We start from the raw sequence: 24,991 nt of genomic DNA on the forward strand, positions 1-24,991 counted from the left end.
GCTTTTATGTACTTTCACAGACTAGGGTGGCAGTTTGCCAATAATAATAATACCACTTAGGGAACACCTTCAGTATGCCAGGTGTGCTATATTTGTCACTTTGTCTTCATTAATCTTCATAACACCTTGTGAGGTAGGTGCTGTAATTCCCATTTGTATAGCTATTTCCCAGTATTCCTTATAATGGTTGCATAAGAGTGGTAAGAGGATTTGAAACTAAATTTGACTAGCTGTAGAATAGATTTGTTTTTAAATTACACCTCTCTTGCTTACACTCATGGGGGAAGTAGAGGAAAATCAGGGTGGGGGGTTGAAATGGAGAAGAGCTGTATTTTAGTGTTCTTATATTCAACCCAGTTGATCCTCAGACCCATGAAATTAGTTGTATGTCTTTTCTTTCTGTGTGTGTTACGAGGTATCCAGAACTAATATTGAGTAACTCCCTCAAACTTTTTCAAGTCAGAGGCAGAGCTGTGATACCGCTTCAGATACTTTTATCTGTGATGCAGTGTTGATCTTTGTTTACCATGTCTAGTGCTTGTTTGCTTGGTATGAAATAGAAGTAGTAGCGTAAGTAACTAAGCACTAGAGACAGTTATTTTAACTAGTGATTCTAGAATGGTAGGAACAATTTAATTTTTCATTAGGTCTTGTTTTAACTATTTTTTCTCTTCCTGATTCTGGGTGACATAGGAGTAGTACTTTTTAAGTTAATTTCAATAAAAATTGGGTTCTGATGGTACCATCTTGGCTAATGATGGAGAGGAAGTAGATTTCCAGTAACGGGTTTTGAGTCCAATAAAATGCTCTATTCTTTGATATTTTGGGTTACTTTGTAGGACTGTGAGGGATGTGTACTGTGTGGTAGCAGTAGAATGATAGCAAGTGGAAGAGTGGACTGCTAGTTCTCATTAAATTCTTTATATGAAAAAATAGGGTAGAACTCAAAGTGCCAGGACCATTTTTTGAGCTTAGGAAAAGCATTACTGGCCTATTTACAGTTTCTGATTTTTTTTTCAACATTTGAGTACAGATTTATGTTTTGTCTGCCATAATAGGTAACTGTCCAATGATACACATACCTGGTTTTACCTTTCCGGTTGTGGAGTATCTTTTGGAAGATATAATTGAAAAAATAAGGTAAGTAAATATTAGGAAATAAAAATGTTAAAAAATACTAATATGTAACCTTTTGTACTGTCAGACTGTAGTCTCAGAAACTCTTTTTTAACCACTTCCTTCTACAACATTGTTTGTCCTTAAATTGGTAATTCCCAAACTTGGTTGCACATTAAAATCACCTGGAGCCTTTTAAAATCCAGATGCCCCATTCACACTCCCTACCTTAATTACATTATAAATTCTGGGCTGGCAGCCAGACCTCAGAGTTTTCTAAATATCCCTGGGCAGCAGAGTTTGGGAACCTTTGTCCTTAGCGCTTAAACCTCTCTTCTGGTTCTCTTACCTGCTTTTTATTCTTCTTTGCTGGCTTCCATTGCCTACCCTTTAAATAGGATTTCCCTTGAGGGTTCTTAATTAGCCTTTTCTGTCTGTTGTGGTTTCACTGTGCAGTCCTGTTTCCAGGACCATAGTTCTATATTTTCACAGCTTCAGAAGTGAAGCTCTTCCTGAACATTAAATTTGGGATTTAACCCTATACTCAGCAGCATTCTAACACCTTAGATACCCTGAACCTCACATCTTTCCCAACTAAAATTGTTATATCCAAATTTAAAAGGAAAAAATAGAGGTTACTAGTATTATCCTCTACCCAGTGTCTAGGCTGTGAATCAGAAGAGCTAGTATCAAGCAGGTTATGTTAGCTGCTTTATGTGCTTAGTAACTAATGTAGTCTAAATCATTCTGTGCTCTCACCTGCCCCCACAACGCAAACCCTGAAATCTTTCTCCTTGAACTTGCTGTCTTATATTTATTTCTCCTACTTAAGGTCCTTATTATCTCTCCTGGGCTAATATTTCCTCTGTTGTCACTGAGGTCTTCACTGTCACATGTGAGAGTGCCTTTAAAACTTAAGGACCTCTATGCTTTGTCATGATCTATTGCCAAATACCTCAGCTGGTATGACCAAATTATTGATTAGCTATCAGCAGCCTCCTCCAGGGACCTATAACCAAATTATATTTGAATTTCTTGATGAGAGAAGGGCTGGGAAAACACAGCTCATAGGATCAGGTTCTAGTCCCTTGCTAGTCATTGCGAGGCTCTTTACAGTTTGGCCCCATCCTTTTTTTTCTAGCCTTATGCACCTCATGGCCTACCCAATGCTAAATGCACCGTTCCCTAATATGCCAGCCAGTACTCTCTTTCATTCATGACTTTGTGCTTTATTACATGCTGTGTTCTCCTTTTAGACTTACATATGCTACCTTTTCCATTTTTTTATATAAAAATTCAGGGCTGTAAGAACAAATCCCAACTTCACTGCCTTCTCCTCCTTCTCACAGAGTGAGTCGCTTTCTTATCTCAATTCCTATAGCACTTTTTATCATCTTTCAAAATACTAACCATATTGTCATGTAATAAATCTTTATATTTTTCTCTTGCACTAGACTGCAGATTATTCAGTGTCAAGGATTTTGTCCTGTTCATCTCTGTACCAAGTGCACAGTACAGTGCCTGGCCTGTAGTAAACGTGAATAAATAGACAGATGTAGAAACATTTGTGATGAGATCTTTCAGTATTCCACAGCCTACTTGTTAAGAGAAAAAAACAGGAAGTGATAATGGGAAGGTGAAAACAAAGACCCTGTAGTATATTTTAGATGGAGAAAAGTCAGCTGAATTTTGTGTGAACATGTATTTAACAGATTCTTCTTAAATTTTATGTCTTGGCACTGTGCACTGGGGTCTGAGCATAAAGAAGGAAAGACTTGGCACATCTCTTCAGAGCTTACTTGTAGACAAGGAGACACACAAGCTGTCATATAAAGTATGACTGACCCATTATGCGGGAAGTAAAGAACATTGGGAATGAGATTATATAGTAGGGATAGACTGGGCAAGTCAGGAAAGCAGTGAAACTCAGAGAAGGCAAGTATGGGAAGTATGTATGTCAGGGTAGAACATACTGAAAGTATAAGAGAGAATCTTGGTCTTCCATGCTCTGGTTTTGTCATCAATAAGTTCTATTATGCATTCCTTCTTCGATTCCACCATTCATCTCACTTCCTACTGTGGCACCAATTGTTTTCTGATAGAATAACGGGGGGCAGCTTGACAGCAGTGAAAATGAAGTTTCAGGAAACAGTACTCTAAAGTTACTTAGTGATGAATTGCTTTATTAAGCTCCCTAGAAGCCAGAGAATGTTCAGGGAACTGTAGCTAAAGGGTCTCTTGAGGCAGAAGGATGGTGTCTTTGCACTTCTCATCCCCTAGTCAGCTGTAAGAGGGAAGTTGAAAGAGGGTAGTCCTTGGGACAGAAGTTTTCAGGCAGTAGCCCCCAGCTCTCCCTTCACAAAAGAGCTGCAATACAGGGAAGGAAGAGGAAAGGAAACAGAGTGTGATGATACAGAGGGTTGTCATTGGGCACTTGGGCTGGAGGGTTGAAGGTTACCTCTGGTTCTTGGAATTGCTGGGAAGGGAGCCAACTGTGGGTCCATCCTGCTGACTAGGACTAATCTCTGTCTCAGGTTGTCCTACCTCAAGTTGATGCCTCTATATGTATCGAAGACTTAGGGGAATCCTGGGTCACAGGTACTGAATAGGGAAGGGGATTAACATTTTTTTGGGTGTCTACTATGTGTCAGGCACTGTGCTTTTATTGGATTTTTCTTTTATTTTCATGCCAATATTATTATAAGAGTATTAATTTCTCAAACCAAAGGACAGAGATTTATACCTGGTTCAAGGCCACACAGGGTAGTCAGTGGCAGACCAAGGACCTCAGTCCAGTTCTGTTTAATTCTAAAGCCCACACTCCCCAGTTTCCTGTTGCGTCTAAGTGCTCTCCCGTAGGCAAAGTCTGAGAGGCTTTGGAGTTCAAATCAGTTAATTTCTTTTTCTTTCTTTTTTTTTTTTTTTTTTGGTCTTTTCCCACCTCCATGCCTCTCCAAACCCACTTACATTAGGAGATGGCATTCTGGGGATCCCTGGGTGGCGCAGCGGTTTGGCGCCTGCCTTTGGCCCAGGGCGCGATCCTGGAGACCCGGGATCAAATCCCACGTCAGGCTCCCAGTGCATGGAGCCTGCTTCTCCCTCTGCCTATGTCTCTGCCTCTCTCTCTCTCTGTGTGACTATCATAAATAAATAAAAATTTAAAAAAAAAAAAAAAAAAAAAGGAGATGGCATTCTTAGGCAGATACACCCTCTATTTTTAGCAGTCACCACAGCATGGCGGAGTCCTGACATGATACTGGACTGACACATAAGAGACTTGACTACTGATTCTGGCTATGCTGTTTAGCTTTGACAGTAGGACTGAGCAGAATTAAACAGTTCTCAAGTTTGGGTTTATAAACTATCTGAATTTCCTGGGGCACTAATTAAAATTCCTAGATAGCAGACCCCAACCAGACCTACTGAATCGAAATCATCAGAGATCGGATGCAGGATTCTGTATTTTATAAGTTCTCTATGGGATTCTTATGTGCACTCAGGTTTGTAAACTATATTCAAAATCGGAGTCTTCCACTAGGCATTTACTATTATTTTGGACTTACATTAATGTTAATTTTGTAGAGCAAACTTGAAAGGTGTAAAAAGTGACTCTTAAATTTTTTTATTTCCATTGCTAATGATCTACAAGGTTTTATATACTTCGGTAGAGAAGGATTTTTATCTAAAAATTTTATCTCATTTTGTATGTTAATGAATAGTTGCAAATAAACAAGTATTTAATAGCATTCACTAGAAAACATAATGAAAATGTTCTTTAAAATTTGAATGTAAAGAAAAATTTGAATGTAAAATGTCATATTTGCTAAAACCAGAGAGTTTCCAAAAAGTGAAGCTATTTAAGAATATTTTAATTTTAGATATGTTCCAGAACAAAAAGAACAAAGGTCTCAATTTAAGAGAGGTTTCATGCAAGGGCATGTAAATAGACAAGAAAAAGAAGAAAAAGAAGCAATCTATAAAGAACGCTGGCCAGATTATGTAAGGGAACTGCGAAAAAGGTAAGTAGGGTGTTTGTTTTGTTTTTTAATTAGCCCAGAGGATGAATGACTAAAACAAAAAGGCAGAGATTGTCCTCTTGAATTTGTTCATAACTGTTGTTATTCCAGTAATTCTTTTCTATATGTTTTCCCCATTTGCTGATTGAGTTCATTTTAAGATATTATAGCAGGTTGGACCTTAAGAAACTTCTATTAGGTAATTTCATGATTTTCTATTTAACTTTGATAGATATTCTGCAAGTACTGTAGATGTTATGGAAATGATAGATGATGATAAAGTTGATCTGAATTTGATTGCTGCCCTTATCCGACACATTGTTTTGGAAGAAGAGGTTAGTTTTTTGTTTTTTGTTTTTTTTGGTGAAATAGTTTTAATTTTATTAATGTAACAAGAATAATTTTCTTACATGTTTTTTAAAAATAGCATATAGAAGAAAATCCTTTGACACTAGAAGTAGAAATATCAAAATACCAAGATTTAGGCATTTGATCTGTTTAAAGGAAAGACTAAACAAATGGGAATACTTGGATTATAAATCCTATTTTTAAAAAGTGAACTTGTATTCTTTAGTTACAATCAGTAACTAAATTTCCTGAGCTAATAGAATTTTAATGGATACTCAGGTGTGCACAGAAGTTTACTTTTAGGGTGTTTGTTACTTGATCCTTTGTAATGGTTATTTCCCCTCCATACAGGATGGTGCAATATTGGTCTTTCTACCAGGCTGGGACAATATCAGCACTTTACATGATCTCTTGATGTCACAAGTGATGTTTAAATCAGGTACTAACTTATTTTATTGCAATTTCAAGAATAGCATTTAAATCATTTGTAGCATGGTTATGTTCTTTTTAATTGTATTAACTTCTAAGGCTACCTCACTGTAGGATCTTGATGATCTTAAGCCCAGGCTGAGTATCTCTCTGTTTCTTTCCCTCTCTCTCTCTCACTCTCACTCTCATTTCTCTTTTAAAAATAAAGTTCTGAGTCACAAGATGAAGGTGTTAGGTATATGGTAAAGTTCTTTATTTGGTATGATGATAAGAATATTTTACCTCTTTTCCTAAATTTGCCTAATAATACTGAGCCCTTAAAGTTAAGATGTTGGGAGCTTGAGGTTGTTTTTTTCACTCACTGCTGCATTTAGTTGGGCAGAAAAGGCTGAATTTATCCCTTAGCCCAGTGTTTTTCATCTGGGACTGTACAACAGAGTTGCTAGTGGTGCTTCTTTAAAATTCAAATACTTAGGGACACCTGGGTGGCTGGCTCAGCGGTTGAGTGTCTGCTTTCGGCTCAGGGCGTGATTCCGAGATCTGAGACTGAGTCTCACATCAGGCTCCCTGCAAGGAGCCTGCTTTTCCTTTGCCTGTGTCTCTGCCTCTCTCTGTGTGTCTCTCATGAATAAATAAATGAATCTTTAAAAAAAATAAAATTCAAATACTCAGACCCTATCCTTACTCCAAATCTAAGAATGTGGCTTAAACATCTGTAGTTTTTAGAAATTCGTCAGGTGATTCTGATGCTTTAGTAGCATGTTTGAGAAACAATCTCTTCTTAGAGAAATACATGAGGCCGTTGTTCTCCCATAAAATTCAGCCAGAGCATTTTCAGGAATAATTATTTTAAGTCAGTAAAATATTAAGCATATTCTCTGTAGTATTTGATAGTTCTGATTATAATTTCTAATCTTAATCTATTGAAGTGCTTTTGACACATATTTTCCAAAAACACTAAAAATATTTCTACCTGATTCTATTGGCTGAAATAGTAGAGCTGTATTTTTCATTCTTCGTTAAATCCCACTATAGTAATGCCCTCTACATTAAAATTGAAATTATTTACTATTCTCTAGTTGGAAAATGTTCTTGTTTGATTACTTTGATTGCTCTGTAATGAAATGCTGATTTCTCTTTCCTGGTCAGTGATAACGTTTCTCTAAAGAAAAAGCATAGTCTTGATTAAACAATTTTTTTTTTTCTTGAAATAACTGGATTTTTTTTTGGCTGAACCTTCTAATGTTGGCCTCTCTTACCCCCAAAGTAAATGCTACTGTATGATCTACTTTAAGTTTAAAAAAAAAAGTTTGAGTATATGTGTATGTATTTACCAAGAAAAATACAGATATACCAAAATGTAATACTATAATTTTGGAGGGAATGTGGAAAAGGACGTGATACTATAGATTATTGTAATTGATTATTAATTTTCTAACTTAGTAATTCTCAAGGAAGGAAGTATTACTTTATACTTTCACTACCAGCTCAATTCTTTTTAAAGAAAATCTTTCCAAAGTTTAATGTTTTCTCAAGTTTTATTTTTTAAATTTAGCCTTAATATTAATACTTGGTTACACTGTTAGCCATTTTTGAAGGGGCAAAAAATTGGTCTAACTCTATACTGACTGAAAGGTGAATCTTAAAACTCAATTTATCAAATGCTTAACAACTATCTTATTTCTTAAGAGTATAGACTTTGTTCCCATTAACTACTGTAGTTCACAATATCAGCACTATAAACTATTTTTATCCCAGTTATAGTCTTCAGTGGAATTATTTTTACTTTCATTGTTTTACCTGGCAGCTGATTTTTTTTTTAACTTGTAATGAAACATTTTAAACTGACAGCTAGAGAGTCATCATGTGTATCATACTCCATTGACTTCAGTGCAGCAGTTATTTTTGTATTCTAATTTTTTCCTTTTTAAAGTAAATTGCAGATATCACATTATCCTCAAAAAATATGCATCAATAAAAATAGAAAATTTTGTATATAACCACAATGTTTCTATTAACTACAATGTCATTATCATACCTAACTCTTAAGCATTGTCTAGTAACCCAGTCTATATTCCAGTTTTTCCTGGAAAGTGTCTTTTAGAGCTAACTTGTTCAAATTACAGAAAAATGTAAACCACATAAATCTTTTACTCTAGATAATCACTTTCATACCCTCCTCACTTTCCTGGTAATGACTTGTGGAAAAAACTAGGTCCACCTATACTTTCTAGATTTTTCTGAATCTGAATCATTATAGTGTCATTTCATTTGATCCTTTCTTACCTGTACTTTTTATAAACTGGAAGTTACATATTACGGTTCCAATTCAAGGTAAATATTTTTGGCTTGAGTATTGACTGATTTGATGTATTTCATATTGTGTCACAGAGACAAGTAAGTCAGAGCATCCTTTTAGTAGTATCAGTTGCTTGACCACTTTTTACTACTTTTTAAGATTTGTAACCCTTATTCAGAGGGTCCTAGAGAGTTGGGGAGCATCATAGCTCCTTTGAAGAAAAATTGTTTTGTTTTGTTTTGTTTTGTTTTCTCCTGGGGAAATACAGCTATCTTGAGTCATTTGGATACTTGCTAGATATTTAAGTCAGGTTGCATTTTTTTCTAACCATAGCTAAACGTGAAATCTACCCTTCCTTAATTAACACTCCCTCATTTTCATCACTAATACTATACCAAATCCTATTGGCTAAAATCACGAATGGACTATTTCATTTTGGAACTTAAAAATAGGAATATGATTTCTTACATTTCTATGAAATTATGTTTAAAAATGTGGGTCACTTCTGGAATGCATTATATTTACCCAGTGTTGTTTCATTATTTTTTTAACTTAAAAAGGGACGTGGAAATTTCATAAGTAATGTGCTCTAAAAATTCACATATTCTCTGTTGATTAAAATAATAAGGATCACCCAGAGTCTATAAACTTACATTAATATTAAGGGAAAATTTTTTGGTCTTCAGTTAAGTGATGGGAATGGAGTTAATGATGTTTTTCTATCACAATTTGAAAAGATATTCCTAACTTTAAGCATTCTTTAGGAATTTGGGGAATGTACTTATCAATGTGAAATAAATTGACAGCATAAAATGTGAGCAAGAATTTGTTGGAGCACTAAGGAAAGAAGAAAATAAAAAGAATAAAGTTACTCTAATTATACTAGGAATATAAGAATTATGTGGCTTAGCATCTCATCTCATTTTTCCATGTCTGTTTGCTGGAGCTTTTCTGCAACTATATATCTTAAAGTTTAATTTTCTTTTTTAATTTTCAGACAGGTTTCTTATTATACCTCTACATTCACTGATGCCTACAGTTAACCAGACACAGGTATGTTGTTAAGTTTATTCAACCTCTGTCTTTCACACTGAGATGAGCTTTAAGGGCTGCTGGTTGTGTGTTTTATTATCTTTTATGTTTTTAAAGGTGAGTTTTCAAGTAGTAATTTATACAAAAGTAGCTTTTTAAGAACTTTTGCAAATGAGTCTTCGGGGTATAATTGGACAAAAACTTTAATTACCGAGGATAATTAACAGATGATAGTTTTGTCAACATTAGGGAAATTTTTTTTTATTTTTTATTTTTAATATTTATTTATTCATGAGACACACGGGGGTGGGGGTGCAGAGGCAGAGGCATAGGGAGAAGCAGGCTTGCTGCAGGGAGCTTCATGCAAGAAGTCTCATGCGGGACTCGATCCCAGGATCACAACCTGAGCCAAAGCCAGATGGTCTACCACTGAGCCACCCAGGTGCTCCTAGGGAAAAGTTTAAAGATTGGTTTCACCAATAACTAGCTTGGGTTTCAGTTATCTGTGACATACTACAGCTTGATGTTTGAGATTTTGATTTAACAGAATTAGTATGTTTGTAGGTATGAGATTTCCTCTTTTATTAATAATATATTAGTATGGCTTTGAATGTTCTATCTCGTCAGATTCAGGAATATCCCTAGTTAGAATGAACACCACATTCTCAAAGGCAAGGTAGTTTTCTGGACTGCAGTGTTTGTAGGCCCAGGTAAGATGAGATGGATCAGAAGAAAATCCATCTTCCCTTCTACCTTTTCCACTTCCTTTGTAAGAAAATATCAAGACAAGGTGCCTGGGATGGTTCAGTCGTGTAGGCACCTCTTGATTTTGACTCAGATCGTGATCTCAGGGTTGTGAGAAAGACGTTTTTTATTGAGGGACTTTTAATATCTTTTCTGCTGATACCATAGGCCAAGTAAGGCCCTGCCAGTTTATTTAGATACAAAGTACATACCTAAAGGAAGACAAGAGGAAAGAGAAAAGACTTCGTTCAGAAGACCAGACAGAAAAGTATCCAGGGTGGAAGTACTTCCTCTCTGACACCCTAATAGTAAATTACATTTTCCTTTGCTAGAGATTATATGACTAGATTGGAAAACACATTTTCTCTTGTGTTTTGTATAAATGAGGAGATGAATTTATGCATTTCTTTGCATTATAGGCAGGTGGTACTTGATTATATGTCTTGTCTTCTACTTGGCTCCTGGTTTTTTGTTTGTTTGTTTGTTTTTTTTTTTTGTTTTTTTTTTTTAAGATTCATGAGAGACAGAAAGAGGCAGAAACATAGGCAGAGAGAGAATCGCTACTTGGCTGGCTTTGTAAAGGGTGCCATTGTTTGTAGGATTTGGTATTTGAAGACTTTTTTTTTTTTTTTTAATTCAGTCTGATCTCAGAAGCTTATATGTGATGGTATAACCAGACATCCATTCTGATGAGTTTGGCATTTACCTGGTTGGTTGGTGCCCTTACTCATAGTTTTGGATAATTCCTAATTCTTACTGCTAAACTAACTCTCTCTTCTCTCTCTCAAAAGTTTAACTACATAAAAAGACATATACTTTCAGCTTTTTTTTTTTTTTTTTTTAAATTTTTATTTATTTATGATAGTCACAGAGAGAGAGAGAGAGAGGCAGAGACACAGGCAGAGGGAGAAGCAGGCTCCATGCACCGGGAGCCCGATGTGGGATTCGATCCCGGGTCTCCAGGATTGCGCCCTGGGCCAAAGACAGGCGCTAAACCGCTGCGCCACCCAGGGATCCCACTTTCAGCTTTTGTTAAAAAACATTGTGTAAATTTAAATAATGATTTTTTTTTAAGATTTTTTAAATATTTATTCATGAAAGACACAGAGAGAGAGAGAGGCAGAGACAAAGGCAGACGGTGAAGCAGGCTCCATGCTAGGAGCCTGACGTGGGACTCGATCCCAGGTCTCCAGGATCAGGCCCTGGGCTGAAGGCGGTGCTAAACCGCTGAGCCACCTGGGTTGCCCAAGTAATATTTCATTTGAAATCTTGTTTGTGATAAGGTTCCAGAATCTGGGAGATTTAGTTTGTGTTACCAGAAGGGAATTCTATAGTATTGAAAATGATGTATACCTATAAAATATATCTGTAGATACTAGATGCATATGTAAATGAGTGAACACAGAATGCTAAAAAGTCAGTAGTATATTATGTGAAGTAATTCTTCTAATTGCAAGAATAATGTATTAGAAATTAATGTACTTTTGGGGTTTTGATTTGTTTTTACAGGTATTTAAAAAAACTCCTCCTGGTGTTCGGAAAATAGTAATTGCTACTAATATTGCAGAGACTAGGTAAAGATTGTTTTAAATATCAACTACTGATAATTGTTAGTTTTGAGTCCCATAGATTGTTAATATACCTTATACTTTTTTATCTCTAAAAGATTTTTCATAATTTCTTTACATAAATTCATTTTAATTTAGTCATGGCATTGAAGAGAGCATAGGTTTTGATTTTTGTTTTTTAATCCCATAATGTTTTAGCCCTCTTTACAAATTGCCGTTTTAGTGTTTTTGTTTAAAGCCTTCTTAAAGAAGTGTGGGAGCTGAGGTCAATTTTGTTTTTACCTTTTTCTGGTTGGGGGTCATGTTTGAATCAGTTGTGAATAGCCTTTAAATTTTTTTATATTCATTTGGAAGTACGAATATGTCTGTACAGTCCAAATTTTGCTCTGGAAGCTGATACTAAACCTTGGCACGGGGGCCCACAGTGCTAGGTGTACAAAAGTCATTAAGTAAGCTGTGAAGTTTGTGGGCAAATAAAAATTTATCATGTCATCTATAGAATTAGCTGCCACTGCAGCTCCATGATGCTGCCTATTGAGGCAGCATCAACTGCTTAATTAACTGCTTAATTCCTGTAATGGTAAATACGAGAACAATAGGGAAAATCCCAAACTGCTAAATCAGTTTGACCAATAAGAAAATGCTATAAAATCCCTATCTGTAGGCCTGTTAGAGGTTATGTACTTTTGATGTATTTTTAATATTTAATATATCTATTTTCCAAACAGCATTACCATAGATGATGTAGTTTATGTGATAGATGGAGGAAAAATAAAAGAAACACACTTTGACACACAAAACAACATCAGTACAATGTCTGCTGAGTGGGTTAGTAAAGCTAATGCCAAACAAAGGAAAGGTCGAGCTGGAAGGTAAGATGGAACATTTGTCTGAAAGTGCTTTTAATCATAATTTCTTTGCTATTTCATGATTCTTCTGCTTTTAATTCTTCCATCTAGTTAAGTAAAATTATTCTTTATTCTTAATTTATTCTTACTCTGTTATGTGTAATTATGTTGTATTCTTTTTTGAAAGCACATATTACTAATAATCATGAGAATGAGTAATATTTGAATATCCATTCTTCTCACTGCAGTGCAGTGAGGTATGGTATGGTGCCCTTTTTAAGGGTATGGAAGTTAAGGTATAAAGAAATTAAAAGTTGGTCTGGCTCCAGTCTGGGCTCCTAGTCTTTTACTTTACAGCTATACTGATTTTTCACTCAGTTACCAGTGAAAACACAGGGAACATACCTTTTCTCCCTTGATGTGGTAGGCATAAGAAATAACGTCTCTCTTAATGGTGGAAAAATGATTTACCTTAACTCAGAGAACTGCACTTACTCATTTTAATGCATACTTCACAGTATTTTCACACCTGTTACTCTGGTAGGATCTTGTCTGGAGTTGTAGGAGAGAGTTGTTCTTTTGCCTCTTAGAGCTAAAGTATTCCATCAGCCTTCAGATACTGATTTAAGTAAGGAAAGAAGAATTGAAAGAAAACTTTATAGATCATTTTGTTTGGAAGAAAACTATATATCATTTTATCAGTGCTTTGTTTTATATTTGTATGTAGTAAAGCTGTCTCACCTGTAATCTTTGCAGATTATCCCATTATAACTCGGAGACCGTTTATTTAGATTATACAGTTGGTGCTTTTGAGGCAAAGTCATGGCTTACTCTAAGAATTTGTACTCTTCTAATCAGCTGTCGGGGGATAACTTAATTTCGGGATCTACCAAGACTAAGATTTTGTCCTTCAGACTTACTACTACTGGATACTGATTGAAGAAGTAGTTACTGTTTGGTACACTTTTCTAATATGATTAGTAAACATATTAGTCTTAGATTTATCCTTAAAACAATTAGAGAAATTAAAGTATTATATTTCATTTAATTTTTCATTCCTGCTAGCTTGATAGAAGTTAACTATAGAATTATAGTGTTTTAGTTCAGATGGAACATAGTTCCTTGTAGGGTCCATAAGTGTAAATTTCTTTAGCAAAGCCTGATTGATAATTATTTAAATGCCAGGGCAAACTATATGGTCCTCAGTGAAGGCACTCTTAGTTTCTATGGGCATGTTATATTAATGAATGATGGATCATTATAGAGTTGGGACAAAAATAGCTAAGATTTTTAGAATTTATTTTTATTAACATAGGAAAATGGCATTCCCCTTCTGTAGCAGCAAGAGCTCATAAAATATTTATTCTGCTTGAAAATTTATGAATACCCTCACCCCTGCACATCTATCCTTAACATTGTCCATTCACATCACTAAAGAAAAACTTAACAATTAAAAAATTTCCAGCATCCCTCTGAAAGTTCACTAAGCACATACTTAAAAGCTTTTTAAATAATACAGACAGGTTACATAATGCTAGGATATGTTACAGAAAATCCTAAAATACTCACAGGACAGAAGTAAACCTCAGAAGACTGCTGTTATTAAGTGCAGCAATCTGGAATCTGTAAGTTAGAAATAGGGAACCAAATAGTTGTTTGGAGGAGAAAATCTTCTCTTTCTTAAACTAGGACATAGGGGTAGTGGATCTAGGGTTATTAAACAAATGGGGAGAAAGAATATGTGATTAATAAAAATGAAGTATTAAGTAAGTTATGGTGTAGCTTACTGAAATATAGATATTGGCTACTTTCCCTACTTATTCTCTGGAGTTCTAGAAAATCATTAGTAATGCTCCTCTTATTTATTTATTTTTTAAGAGTTCAACCTGGTCATTGCTATCATCTGTATAATGGGCTTCGAGCAAGCCTTCTGGATGACTATCAACTGCCAGAAATTTTGAGAACTCCTTTAGAAGAACTTTGTTTACAAATAAAGGTAAATTAGGTGGGAGAGTTAAAATAAATGGAGGGTAGGGTTGTAATTTTCAACATTAATAGAGATGAAAGTATCATATTAATCTGTGAAGAAGAATTATTACCATGCATTAGTGTTTTTGTGTGTGTGTGATAACCAAAAGCCTCAACAAAATGGAAGTTTCCAGGCCTTTCTGGGCATGCATGAGATTCAGGGACACCAGCCCCCTCCCCTGCCATAGGCCCCTGTTCCTTCCATATCATCTGGAATGGGGGTGGGGGGGAGGGGTTAGTACTGGTTTTAAACTTCCTTCACATGTTTATTAACCACATTTTTTATCATGTACACTCTAGAGCTGTACTGCCTGTGTTTGAATCCCAGCTCCTCCCCTGACAAGCTAGTTCTATTAGTTGACAAGTTATTTAAATTAAGCTTATATAAAATTGTTAGAACAGTAGCTGGCATATAGTAAGTGTTCAGTAAATGTTAGTTTTGTGCACTGTTACTACATGATAAACTACTCACCATTTTTCACCACCTTCTATATATTCTAATACAATTAATCTTATTTTGAAGATGATTGGTAATCAACTTAACTTATGAGATTTTAACCAGCTACTTTTACCATCAATATAGAGCTGGTGAGTAATTTACAAAGTAGTGACTTAAAAATCATGTATGGATTTAATGCTTTATTCAAGTGATTGACAGGCAGGACTAAACTGTTAATGTCAATATATCTGTTTAATGATATTTGTCTTCCCCCAGATTTTAAGGCTAGGTGGAATTGCTTATTTTCTGAGTAGGTTAATGGATCCACCATCAGATGAAGCAGTGTCACTGTCCATAAAACACTTGATGGAACTGGTAAATTTTACTTTATTTTTAAAAACTCTAACTTAGATATATAATGTTAGTGCACATATGGGATCCGTGGGTGGCTCAGTAGTTTAGCGCCTGCCTTTGGCCCAGGGCATGATCCTGGAGTCTTGGGATCGAGTCCCACATCAGGCTCCCTGCAGGCAGCCTGCTTCTCTCTCTCCCTGTGTCTCTGCCTGTCTCTCTCTCTCTCTCTCTCTCTCTCTCATAAATAAAAATCTTTAAAAAAAAAATAATAAGTAAGCTACCTCATTAAAATTTTTATTCATTACTGTAAGGTAGACCGAAGAATACATCGTGCTGAATTTGATAAATCCTTTGGCTGTTCAGTTTAGTATATGAAATGTTAATTAGAAAGATAGGAAATGATACCTTTGTGATGTTTTTCTCTTTCTGGGCCCTTCCGACATAATTTTTCATTCCAGGCTTGTTTTACAATTACATAAAATTTTGAAATCTTTGAATTTACTGGTCTTTGTCTTCATTTGTATTCTTCAAATGACTTTGGTTGGTTTATTGACTCTTCTGATTACTGTAATGTCAAATCCAAGTAATTTAGTGACAGTGTGGATATCTTATAAAGGCAACTCCTGTGTTTTTGAAAGAAAACTAATAGGTGCCTTATATTCATATCCCTGCCTTTCATTTTGTTCTTAAAGTTTTTTGTTTTAGTTGGTTTTGATGAAGTCAGTGTTTTGAGAAACTAGTTTCAGTGTCTTAGGCAAGTGACTACTTAGTTGGTAGCCATCCCTGCGCAAGACCATGTTGACAAGAGTCACAGGACTGGCTGTGAGTCCGTGCCCAGAGAAGGGCTCTGTGAGGTAGTGCTCAAAATAGAAAGTGGTTTGAACTGTGCTGTCCGGTGAGGTACCCGCTAACCATATGTGACTATTTAAATTTAAATTTTGAAGTAAATTACAAATCAGTATCTCTAGTCACAGTTGTACATTTCAGATGTTCAGTAGGCCCATGTGGCTGGTGGGGTACCACATTGGACTGCACAGAAGTAGAACATTTTAGTCATTGCCACAAATTCTGATGATTAGTTCTTTGTTAGAGGTTGTTGAAGGTGTACTTTACATATTTCAGTTTTATTTAAGCCATCTATACAGTTAATTTTGAGAATTTGGGCCATATCAGCATTGTAGTAGCTTTTAATATGAGTAATAATATATTTAAATAAAAAAGTATTGTAAATTATCTATCTCGGAATTTGTATTAGATTTAGTGAGGTTACTTGTATTTTAGGGAGTAGTGTAGTTTTACCACTGACTTGTCTGTCTTCCCCTCCAGGCTTTTATGTAATAGAGCTTTGTTGCTTTTTTATCTAGTAGCATAGAGCTAGGTGGCAATTAGAACCAACTTACTATTTATGTTAGAGATGGACAACCAGAGGCTAGCTGGGCTCTGAAGCCTAAGTAGATGTGACTTCCTCTCTCTGAACTGAACTTTAGAGCCAGTCTTAGCCATTTGCAGACAGCAGAATCATGAAGAGGCGAGGAAATAAATCCTTGTCAACAGTAGGGTCTGAAGCCTGTTTTGTTTGGTTTTGTTTTTTAAGTATGTATGTATGTATGTATGTATGTATATGTATTTATTTATTTGATTACAGTTAACATACAGGTGTCATATTAGTTTTAGGTGTGCAGTATAGCAATTCAGCACTAACATATGACATCTGGTGCTTATCCCAAGTGCACTCCTTAATCCCCATTACCTGTTCATCTTACCTCCCCACCTCTCCTCTGGTAACCATCAGTTCTCTGTAGTTAAAGAGTCTGTTTCTTGGTTTGCTTCTCTTTTTTCTGTAGGCTCTTTGGTCTGTTTCTTAAAATCCACATATGAGTGAAATCATGTGGTACTTGCCTTTCTCTGATTGACTTGTTTCACTTAGCAATAATACTCTCTAGCTCATCCATGTCCTTACAAATGGCAAGATTTCATCCTTTCTTGTGGCCGAGTAGTATCCCCCCCCCCCCCCATATAAAATACGCACTATTTTCTTTATCCATTCATCAGTCAGTGGACACTTGGGCTGCTTTTGTAGTTTGGCTGTTGTAGATAGTGCTATAAACATTGAGGGATGGTGTGTGTATCCATTTGAATTAGTATTTTTGTATATTCTCTGGGTAAATACCTACTAGTGCAGTGGCTGGATCCGAGGGTGTTTCTCTTTTTAACTTCTTGAGGAACCACCATACTGTCTTCCAGAGCGGCTGTACAGTTTGCATTCCCACCAATGGTACAGAAAGGTTCTCCTTTTTCCACATCCTCACCAGCACCTTTTGTTTCTTGCGTTCTTGATTTTAGCCATTCTGACAGGTCTGAGGTAATACTTCATTGTAGTTTTGATTTGTATTTCCCTGATGATGAGTGGTGATGAGCTTCTTTTCATGTGTCTGTTGGCCATCTGTATGTCTTTGGAAAATGTGTATTTGTGTGTTCTGCCCATTTTTTAATTATTTGGTTTTTGGGCGTTGAGTTTTATAAGTTATTTATATATTTTGGATACTAAGCCTTTTCAGATTTGTCATTTCCAATTATCTTCTCCCACTTTCAAGGTTGCCTTTTAGTTTTGGTGATTGTTTCCTTTCCTTTGCTGTATAGGATAAGGAATTATTGGATGAAGACCCAGTAGTTTATTTTTCCTTTTGTTTCCCTTGCCTTGGGAAACCTATTTAGTAAGAAGTTGCTACAGCCAGTGTCCAAGAGGTTAATGACTGCGTTCTCTAGGATTTTGATGATTTCCAGTCTGACATTTAGACTTTAATCTGCTTTGAATTTGTTTTTTGTGTGGTGTAAGAAAGTAGTCCATTTTCATTCTTCTACATGTTGATGTCCAATTTTCCCAACACAGTTTGTTGAAGAGACTTTTTCCCATTGGATATTCTTTTCCTGCTTTGTCAAAGATAAGCTGACCATATAGTTATGGGTTAATTTCTGGATTTTCTGTTCTGTTCCATTGATCAATGTATCTGTTTTTGTGCCAATATCATACAAAATTTAGGATCGTTTTAGCTCTGTGAAAAATGCTCATGATATTTTCATAGGGATTGCATTAAATGTGTAGATTGCTTTGGGTCGTGTAAACATTTTAATGTTTGTTCTTCTAATCCATGAGAATGGAATGTTTTCCCATTTCTTTTTTAATTTTTTTTTTTTTTTTTTTTTTTTTATTTATGATAGTCACAGAGAGAGAAAGAGAGAGAGGCAGAGACACAGGCAGAGGGAGAAGCAGGCTCCATGCACCGGGAGCCCGACGTGGGACTCGATCCCGGGTCTCCAGGATCGCGCCCTGGGCCAAAGGCAGGCGCCAAACCGCTGCGCCACCCAGGGATCCCTGTTTTCCCATTTCTTTGTGTCATCTTCAGTTTCTTTCCTCACTGTTTTATTAGTTTTCAGAGTACAGGTCTTTCACCTCTTTAGTTAGGTTTATTCTTTAGGTATCTTACCATTTTTGGTGCAGTTATCAATGGCTTTGATTCCTTAATTTCTGTTTTTGCTGCTTTATTATTGGTGTATAGAAATGCGACAGATTTCTGTATGTTGATTTTGTATCCTGCAGCCTTACTGAATTCATTTATCAATTCTAGCAGTTTTTTAGAGGTATCTTTTGGGTTTTCTATATAGAGTATCATGTCATTTGCAAATAGTGAAATGTTTGACTTCTTCCTTGCTGATTTGGATGCCTTTTATTTCTTTTTGCGGTCGGATTGCTGAGGCTAGGACTTTTGGTACTATGTTGAATAACAGTGGTGAGAGTGGACATCTCTGTTTTGTTCCTGAGGGGAGAGGAAAAGTTCTCTTTTCCCCTTTAAGAATATTAGCTGTGAGTTTTGTGTATATGGCCTTTATTATATTGAGATATCTGCTCTCTAAACCCACTTTGTTGTGGGTTTTTAATCATGAATGAATGTTATATTTTGTCAAATGCTTTTTCTACATCTGTTGAAATGATACGGTTTTAATGTCCTTTCTTTTATTAATATGGTATATCATGGTCCTTGGTTTCCGAATATTGAACCACCCTTGCAATGCAGGAGTAAATCTCACTTGATCATGGTAAATGATTCTTTTAAAGTATTGTTGAATTTGGTTTGATAGTATTTTATTGAGAACCTTTGCATCCATGTTCATCACGGATATTATCCTGTAGTTTTTTTTGTGATGTCTTTGGTTTTGGTATCAGTGTAATTAATGTTGGCCTCATAGAATGAATTTGGTAGTTTTCCTTCCTTTTCTATTTTTTGAAATGTTTGAGAAGTATAGGCATTAACTCTTATTTAAATGTTTGGTAGAATTTGTTTGTTGGGAGATTTCCGATTACTGATTCCGTTTCTTTGCTGATTATCCATCTATTCAAGTTTTCTATTTGTTTCAGTTTTGTAGTTTATATATTTCTAGGAATTTATCCGGTTTTTTTTTTCCAGGTTGTACAATCTGTTGACATATAGTTTTCATTAAATTATCTTATAATAGTTTGTATTTCTGTAACAATGGTTGTCATTTCTTCTCTATAATTTATTTGTGATTTTATTTATTTGGGTCTTTTTTCTTTTTGATAAGCCTGGCTAGAAATTTATCCGTTTCATTAATTTTTTCAAAGAACCAGCTCCCGGTTTCATGGAGCTGTTCTGTTGTTGTTGTTACTTTCTATGTCATTTATTTCTGTTTCAGTCTTTATTTCCTTTCTTCTGCTGGTGAAGCCTGCATTTTAAAGAAGTAAGAACATTCCCAGTATCCCTAAAAGGTCCCCCTCCTACCCTTTCCCAAGCACTCCCCTGTCCCTCAGTCCCAAAGATAACCTCTATCTTGACCTTAATGGTAATCTCTTGAGTTTTTCTTGATTGTTTTACCATATAAGCGTACATTTCTATATATAAAGAGTTCAACTTAATTTTGTCTATTTCATGAACTTTACATGAACTCACACAGGATATGGGGGATGTTTTTGAAGGGGACGATGGAGTTCTGGATTCTTTGACTTAATATTGTGGATTTCATCCACATTATTGCTTTTAGCTGAAATTTATTTTATTTCTTTACCATATTTTATTACACGACTACTCAAAGGCATTTTCTTATTTCCAGTTTGAGGCTATTACCTATAATGTTGAGATGAGTAATCTTCAATATTCACTTTCTTGATGCACATACTTATATGTATTTTCATGGATATATACTTAGGAGTGAATCTACTGGCTATTAAGGTATGTATTTATAGACATATATATAATCAACTTTGGTAAATAACTAATAGTTTTCCAAAGTTGTCGAACCACTTTATATTCTTCCAGTGCCAGTGGTAGGTGAGAATTCTCGTTGCTGCACCAGCCCTTAGGAATCTTTTGTTCTGAGGTTGCTGGTAGGTTTGCAGTAGTTTTAATTTATGGTAGTTTTAATTTGCATTATCATGACTTAATTTGCCAACCGCTTTTCGTAGGTTTATTGCTCATTTGGATAGCCTCTTTTATAAACTGCCAATACCTGTTTTTCTGTTAGGTTTTAAGGAGTTCCTTTTATCCTTCTTGTGTATTCTTGATCTGAGCCTTTGTCAGCTGTGTCTGTATGTTTGTGCTTTGATAAATAAATTTCCAACTTTAATGTAGTCACATGTCTTTTTTTACGTTAGTAATTTTTGTTCTTTAGTAAGTCCTTACCCCAGAGTCATGAAGATAATACTTATTTAACTTTAGTGTTTAGTCTTTCACATTTAGATATTTAACCCATCTGCAGTTGATTTTCTGTGTGTGTTTAGTAAGGTAGGATGCAAAATTTAAGCCCTATTTATGGAAAAGTTTATCATTTCCTCTTTGTTCTGCAGCTTTTGTCCTACATCTAGTGTCTGGATTTGTAGACTCTGTTCTACTATAATGCTTTTGTATGTCTTTGTGGAACCAGTGCCATGCTGCCTTAATGAACAGTATGGAGTCTTACCAGACAAGAACATGATTTATCCCATTTTTTTAGGTATTTAACATTTCTTGGTATTTTGGTGTTTTCTTTGTAGGGGTTTTAGGAGAGTTTTTAAAGATTTACTTCTCAGTTAGTGGTATTTTTGGATTCTATGTAGCAGATTTTTCGTTTTCTTATGACTCTGACATACAGAATTGAAACCGGTTTTTGTTTTGTTTTTAAGGATTTATTTATTTGAAAGAGTGTGGGAGAGGCAGAAAAGAGGGAGAGAGAATCTCAAGCAGACTCTCCGCTAAGTGCAGAGCCCAGCAAGGGGCTTGATCTCACGATCCTGAGATCATGATCTGAGCCAAAATCAAGAGTCAAGCACTTAAAACCGACTGAGCTACCCACTGAAAGAGCCACACCTCTGAAATTGGTTTTTGAATGTTGATCTTGTAATCAGTCACTAAAACCCACTTATTCTGGTGATTATATGTAGATTTTTTTTTTTCTGCATGCACAGTTGTATTTATAAATACAGTTTCTGTGTTTTTAAGTGGGTGTGAGGCTCAAACTCAACCACCCTGAGCTCAAGACCTGAGGTGAGATCAACAGTCGGTCACTTAACCAGCTGAGCCACCCAGGCACCCCTGTAATACAGTTTTATACATCCCTTCCCAATATCTGGGCCCCCTGTACAATGCCGAGCTGAAGTGGTATGATAGTGTGCATTCTTATGTCTCTGTTCTTAACAGGAAAGCTGTCAACAATTTGTTGCGCATGTTTGTTAAAAAGATTTTTTTGTGGAAACTATCAAATTAAGGAAGCTTCTATTGTTAGTTTACTAAGATTTTTATCATGCATGGATAATTGATTTTGTCAAATCCCTTTTCTGCTTCTGATAAGATTATGATACGATTCTTTTTTTCTTGCTTAATTTGTCATGACAAATGTATTGGGTTACATTGATTTTTAAAATATTAAACCAACTTACGTTCCTGAAACAAATCTGACTTGCTGGGATTCACTTTGCTATTTTCCTTTGGTTTCTCATGTGTAAGATTTTTCAATAGTGTTCCTTTCTCCAGATGTCCCTGTCACATTTGATGACTAAGATTATGCCAGGGACAAAAAAACAAGTTGGGAGCATTATATATTTTTTGTTTTTCTATTTTCTGAAAGAGTTTTTGTAAGATTAAGGTTATTTCTGCCATAAACGTGTAGTAGAAGTCTGTCTAATGGGATACATGTGTGTTATAGTTCTTATTTTTTAAAATTTTTTGTTGATACCTTCTTGTAGACGTATTTTAATTATATACTGGATATCGTATTTACATAGTTCTTTGTAGATACAAAGTTGAAGCCTGGGATGGTGATAACTTCTCCAAAGAGGATTTATATTGCTTTTGCCAGGAAAAGAAGCCCCGATGCTGGGCTCACCAACCTGGACTTCTATTCCCTAAATTCTATTTTTATAATTCTTGTACTTTTTTTAACTCCTCAGTGTCTTCAAGCAGCTTTTCTAGCTATGCTCAGTGGGATGATTGGACCAAATTCCCTAGGTAATCAGAGCAGTAGTCCACACCCATTTTTCAGTGTTCTAGATATGCCCATTTTTTCTTGCCTTCCTGTCTGATGTCTCTTAAATTACTAGAATCAAGGCTCTGTATTATATATTCCAAATATATAATAGTTCTTTTTTGTTGTTTTTTTCCCCACAAATCTGGTGAGTGATTATCTTTATTTGATTGAAGGTTTGCTAATGTATTTCTCTTCTAACATTTAGAGTAAAGTGGGGTTTTTTTGTTTTGTTTTAATCTAAGTTTCTAACCTTTGCTGACCTCAGAACTTAAGTTTTGATGAAGAAAACAATATTGAATGATATTAGGGCATTTGGGCCTAAGAGGGTGAGGACTCTCCTGCTATTTATTTATTTTAAAGCAAGCTAAAATAGTTTTGAATATGATGCTTTATAATGTCTATTTTAAACATAAATACTTGCTTTACAGAATGCCTTGGATAAACAAGAAGAATTAACACCCCTTGGAGTCCACTTAGCACGATTACCAGTTGAGCCACACATTGGAAAAATGATTCTTTTTGGAGCTCTATTCTGTTGTTTAGACCCAGTACTCACCATTGCTGCTAGTCTCAGCTTCAAAGATCCCTTTGTCATTCCGTTGGTAAGAAAGATACAAATAAAAGGCTGGACATTTTTATATACATAGAATAGTTGTTGTTTAGGTCCATTTTTCATTAGCTTTTATATTAGGATGCCTTTCTGTGTTTACTTACCATCAGAGCTTTTTAAATTGCCTTCATGAATTTTTTTCCCCTCCTTTCTGAAGGGCAAAGAAAAGATTGCTGATGCAAGAAGAAAAGAACTGGCAAAAGACACCAAAAGTGACCACCTGACAGTTGTAAATGCATTTGAGGTAAAAAGTAAACAATGACTTATCTTAGATTGTGACTATTCATTCAAGTGAAAAGCTGATAGAAGAGGAACATACTCCCTTTTAAAAATCTATGTTATTATAGGTATCTATTATTATAGATATTAGGATTAAATTACTGAGTGTTTAAAATTAGGTGAACACTCAAATTGTGTTTACACAATTGAAATTGAAAATTTCAATTTTCAAAAATTGAAAAAAGGTTTTTTCAATTTTCTGGTAATTTGTTATATTTATCCTTTTGGGAAGAAAGTCTGTTTTGATAACAATAGACAAGTGGAGAGTTTGTCTCAGAAACCTATTCGATGTTATTTGATAGTATTCATTTGTATCTTTGACTTTCATGAAAGATAATCTCATTTTGTTCATTAATAAACTATAACTGCTTTTAGATTTAACATTTTGATAGCGTATTATAATCCTGTACATTATTTAGAGAGATCGTTTCTTCTCCCAAAAGTCATGCTTACTTGAGAAAAACATTTATCACCCATCTTTGCAAAATTTAAATGTAATTTGGTTTTTAGAGATAGCATCTTTTTACTATAGTTCTTGATCCAGTTTTGTACTACATATTATGGGAAAGTTTATATTCTATTTATGAAGTTAAAAATATACAATAGCATTGGAATTCGTCCAACAGAGTATTCTTTTTGATTGATATATACTCTATATATTTATATCTAGTATAAAATACCCAATATATTACTATATAACTTGTACTTGTTTATATGAAAAAAGGTCTGGAAATTTATTTTGAATAGCTATCACTTAATTAGAATTGTAGAAAACTTGAGTTTTGTTTTTTTGCTTATAAATTTCAAAATTCTTTGAATTTCTTTTACAAAGAAAATGAAATATCAGAATAGTTCTCTTTATTTCTTTGCCCCATAGGGCTGGGAAGAAGCTAGGCGACGTGGTTTCAGATACGAAAAAGACTATTGCTGGGAATATTTTTTGTCTTCAAATACATTGCAGGTAACGGTGATGTTTTGAAATGATTCCCAAATATGTTAGAGTATATATGTATCCGTTTTGTTTAGTTATTAGATTTGTAGCAAAATGTTGATTGTGTTAGTTTGTCATATGAAGTTGAATGATTATACAAAATAATAGAGGCAATCTATTAAATTAACTGCAACAAAACAAGGTTTACACTATAATAAACATAAAGCTACTATTAGCTAAGGAAAGAACGAAGATTCCAGAGTATAGCAGGAAAATGTAGTAAAGCTTGACTCCCCATTTTTCCCCGACTCCCTAGTTGCTGTTTTGATGATTTAGCCTGAAAATTTTCATTAATTCGAGAATCTAGGGACACTTGGGTAGTAGCTCAGTGGTTGAGTGTCTTCATTCAGCTCAGGGCATGATGCTGGGGTCCTGGGG

General features: G+C 35.1%; 1 protein-coding gene across 4 annotated transcripts in view; it reads left to right on the plus strand.

The window, feature by feature from the left end:
• Window positions 1-24,991, plus strand: part of DHX36 (DEAH-box helicase 36) — a 64,763-nt gene that overhangs the window by 29,951 nt on the left and 9,821 nt on the right. For all 4 annotated transcript variants that reach the window (XM_072792211.1, XM_072792210.1, XM_072792209.1 and 1 more), the window contains 12 exons: window positions 1,059-1,140; window positions 4,995-5,135; window positions 5,365-5,467; window positions 5,832-5,919; window positions 9,206-9,261; window positions 11,494-11,558; window positions 12,281-12,424; window positions 14,279-14,396; window positions 15,144-15,242; window positions 23,162-23,335; window positions 23,501-23,587; window positions 24,500-24,583. In XM_072792211.1, coding sequence (XP_072648312.1) covers window positions 1,059-1,140; window positions 4,995-5,135; window positions 5,365-5,467; window positions 5,832-5,919; window positions 9,206-9,261; window positions 11,494-11,558; window positions 12,281-12,424; window positions 14,279-14,396; window positions 15,144-15,242; window positions 23,162-23,335; window positions 23,501-23,587; window positions 24,500-24,583 — 1,241 coding nt within the window. The remainder of the gene's footprint in view (window positions 1-1,058; window positions 1,141-4,994; window positions 5,136-5,364; window positions 5,468-5,831; window positions 5,920-9,205; window positions 9,262-11,493; window positions 11,559-12,280; window positions 12,425-14,278; window positions 14,397-15,143; window positions 15,243-23,161; window positions 23,336-23,500; window positions 23,588-24,499; window positions 24,584-24,991) is intronic.

This window comes from Canis lupus, chromosome 22 (assembly GCF_048164855.1).
Source record: "Canis lupus baileyi chromosome 22, mCanLup2.hap1, whole genome shotgun sequence".
Taxonomy (NCBI): Eukaryota; Metazoa; Chordata; class Mammalia; order Carnivora; family Canidae; genus Canis; species Canis lupus.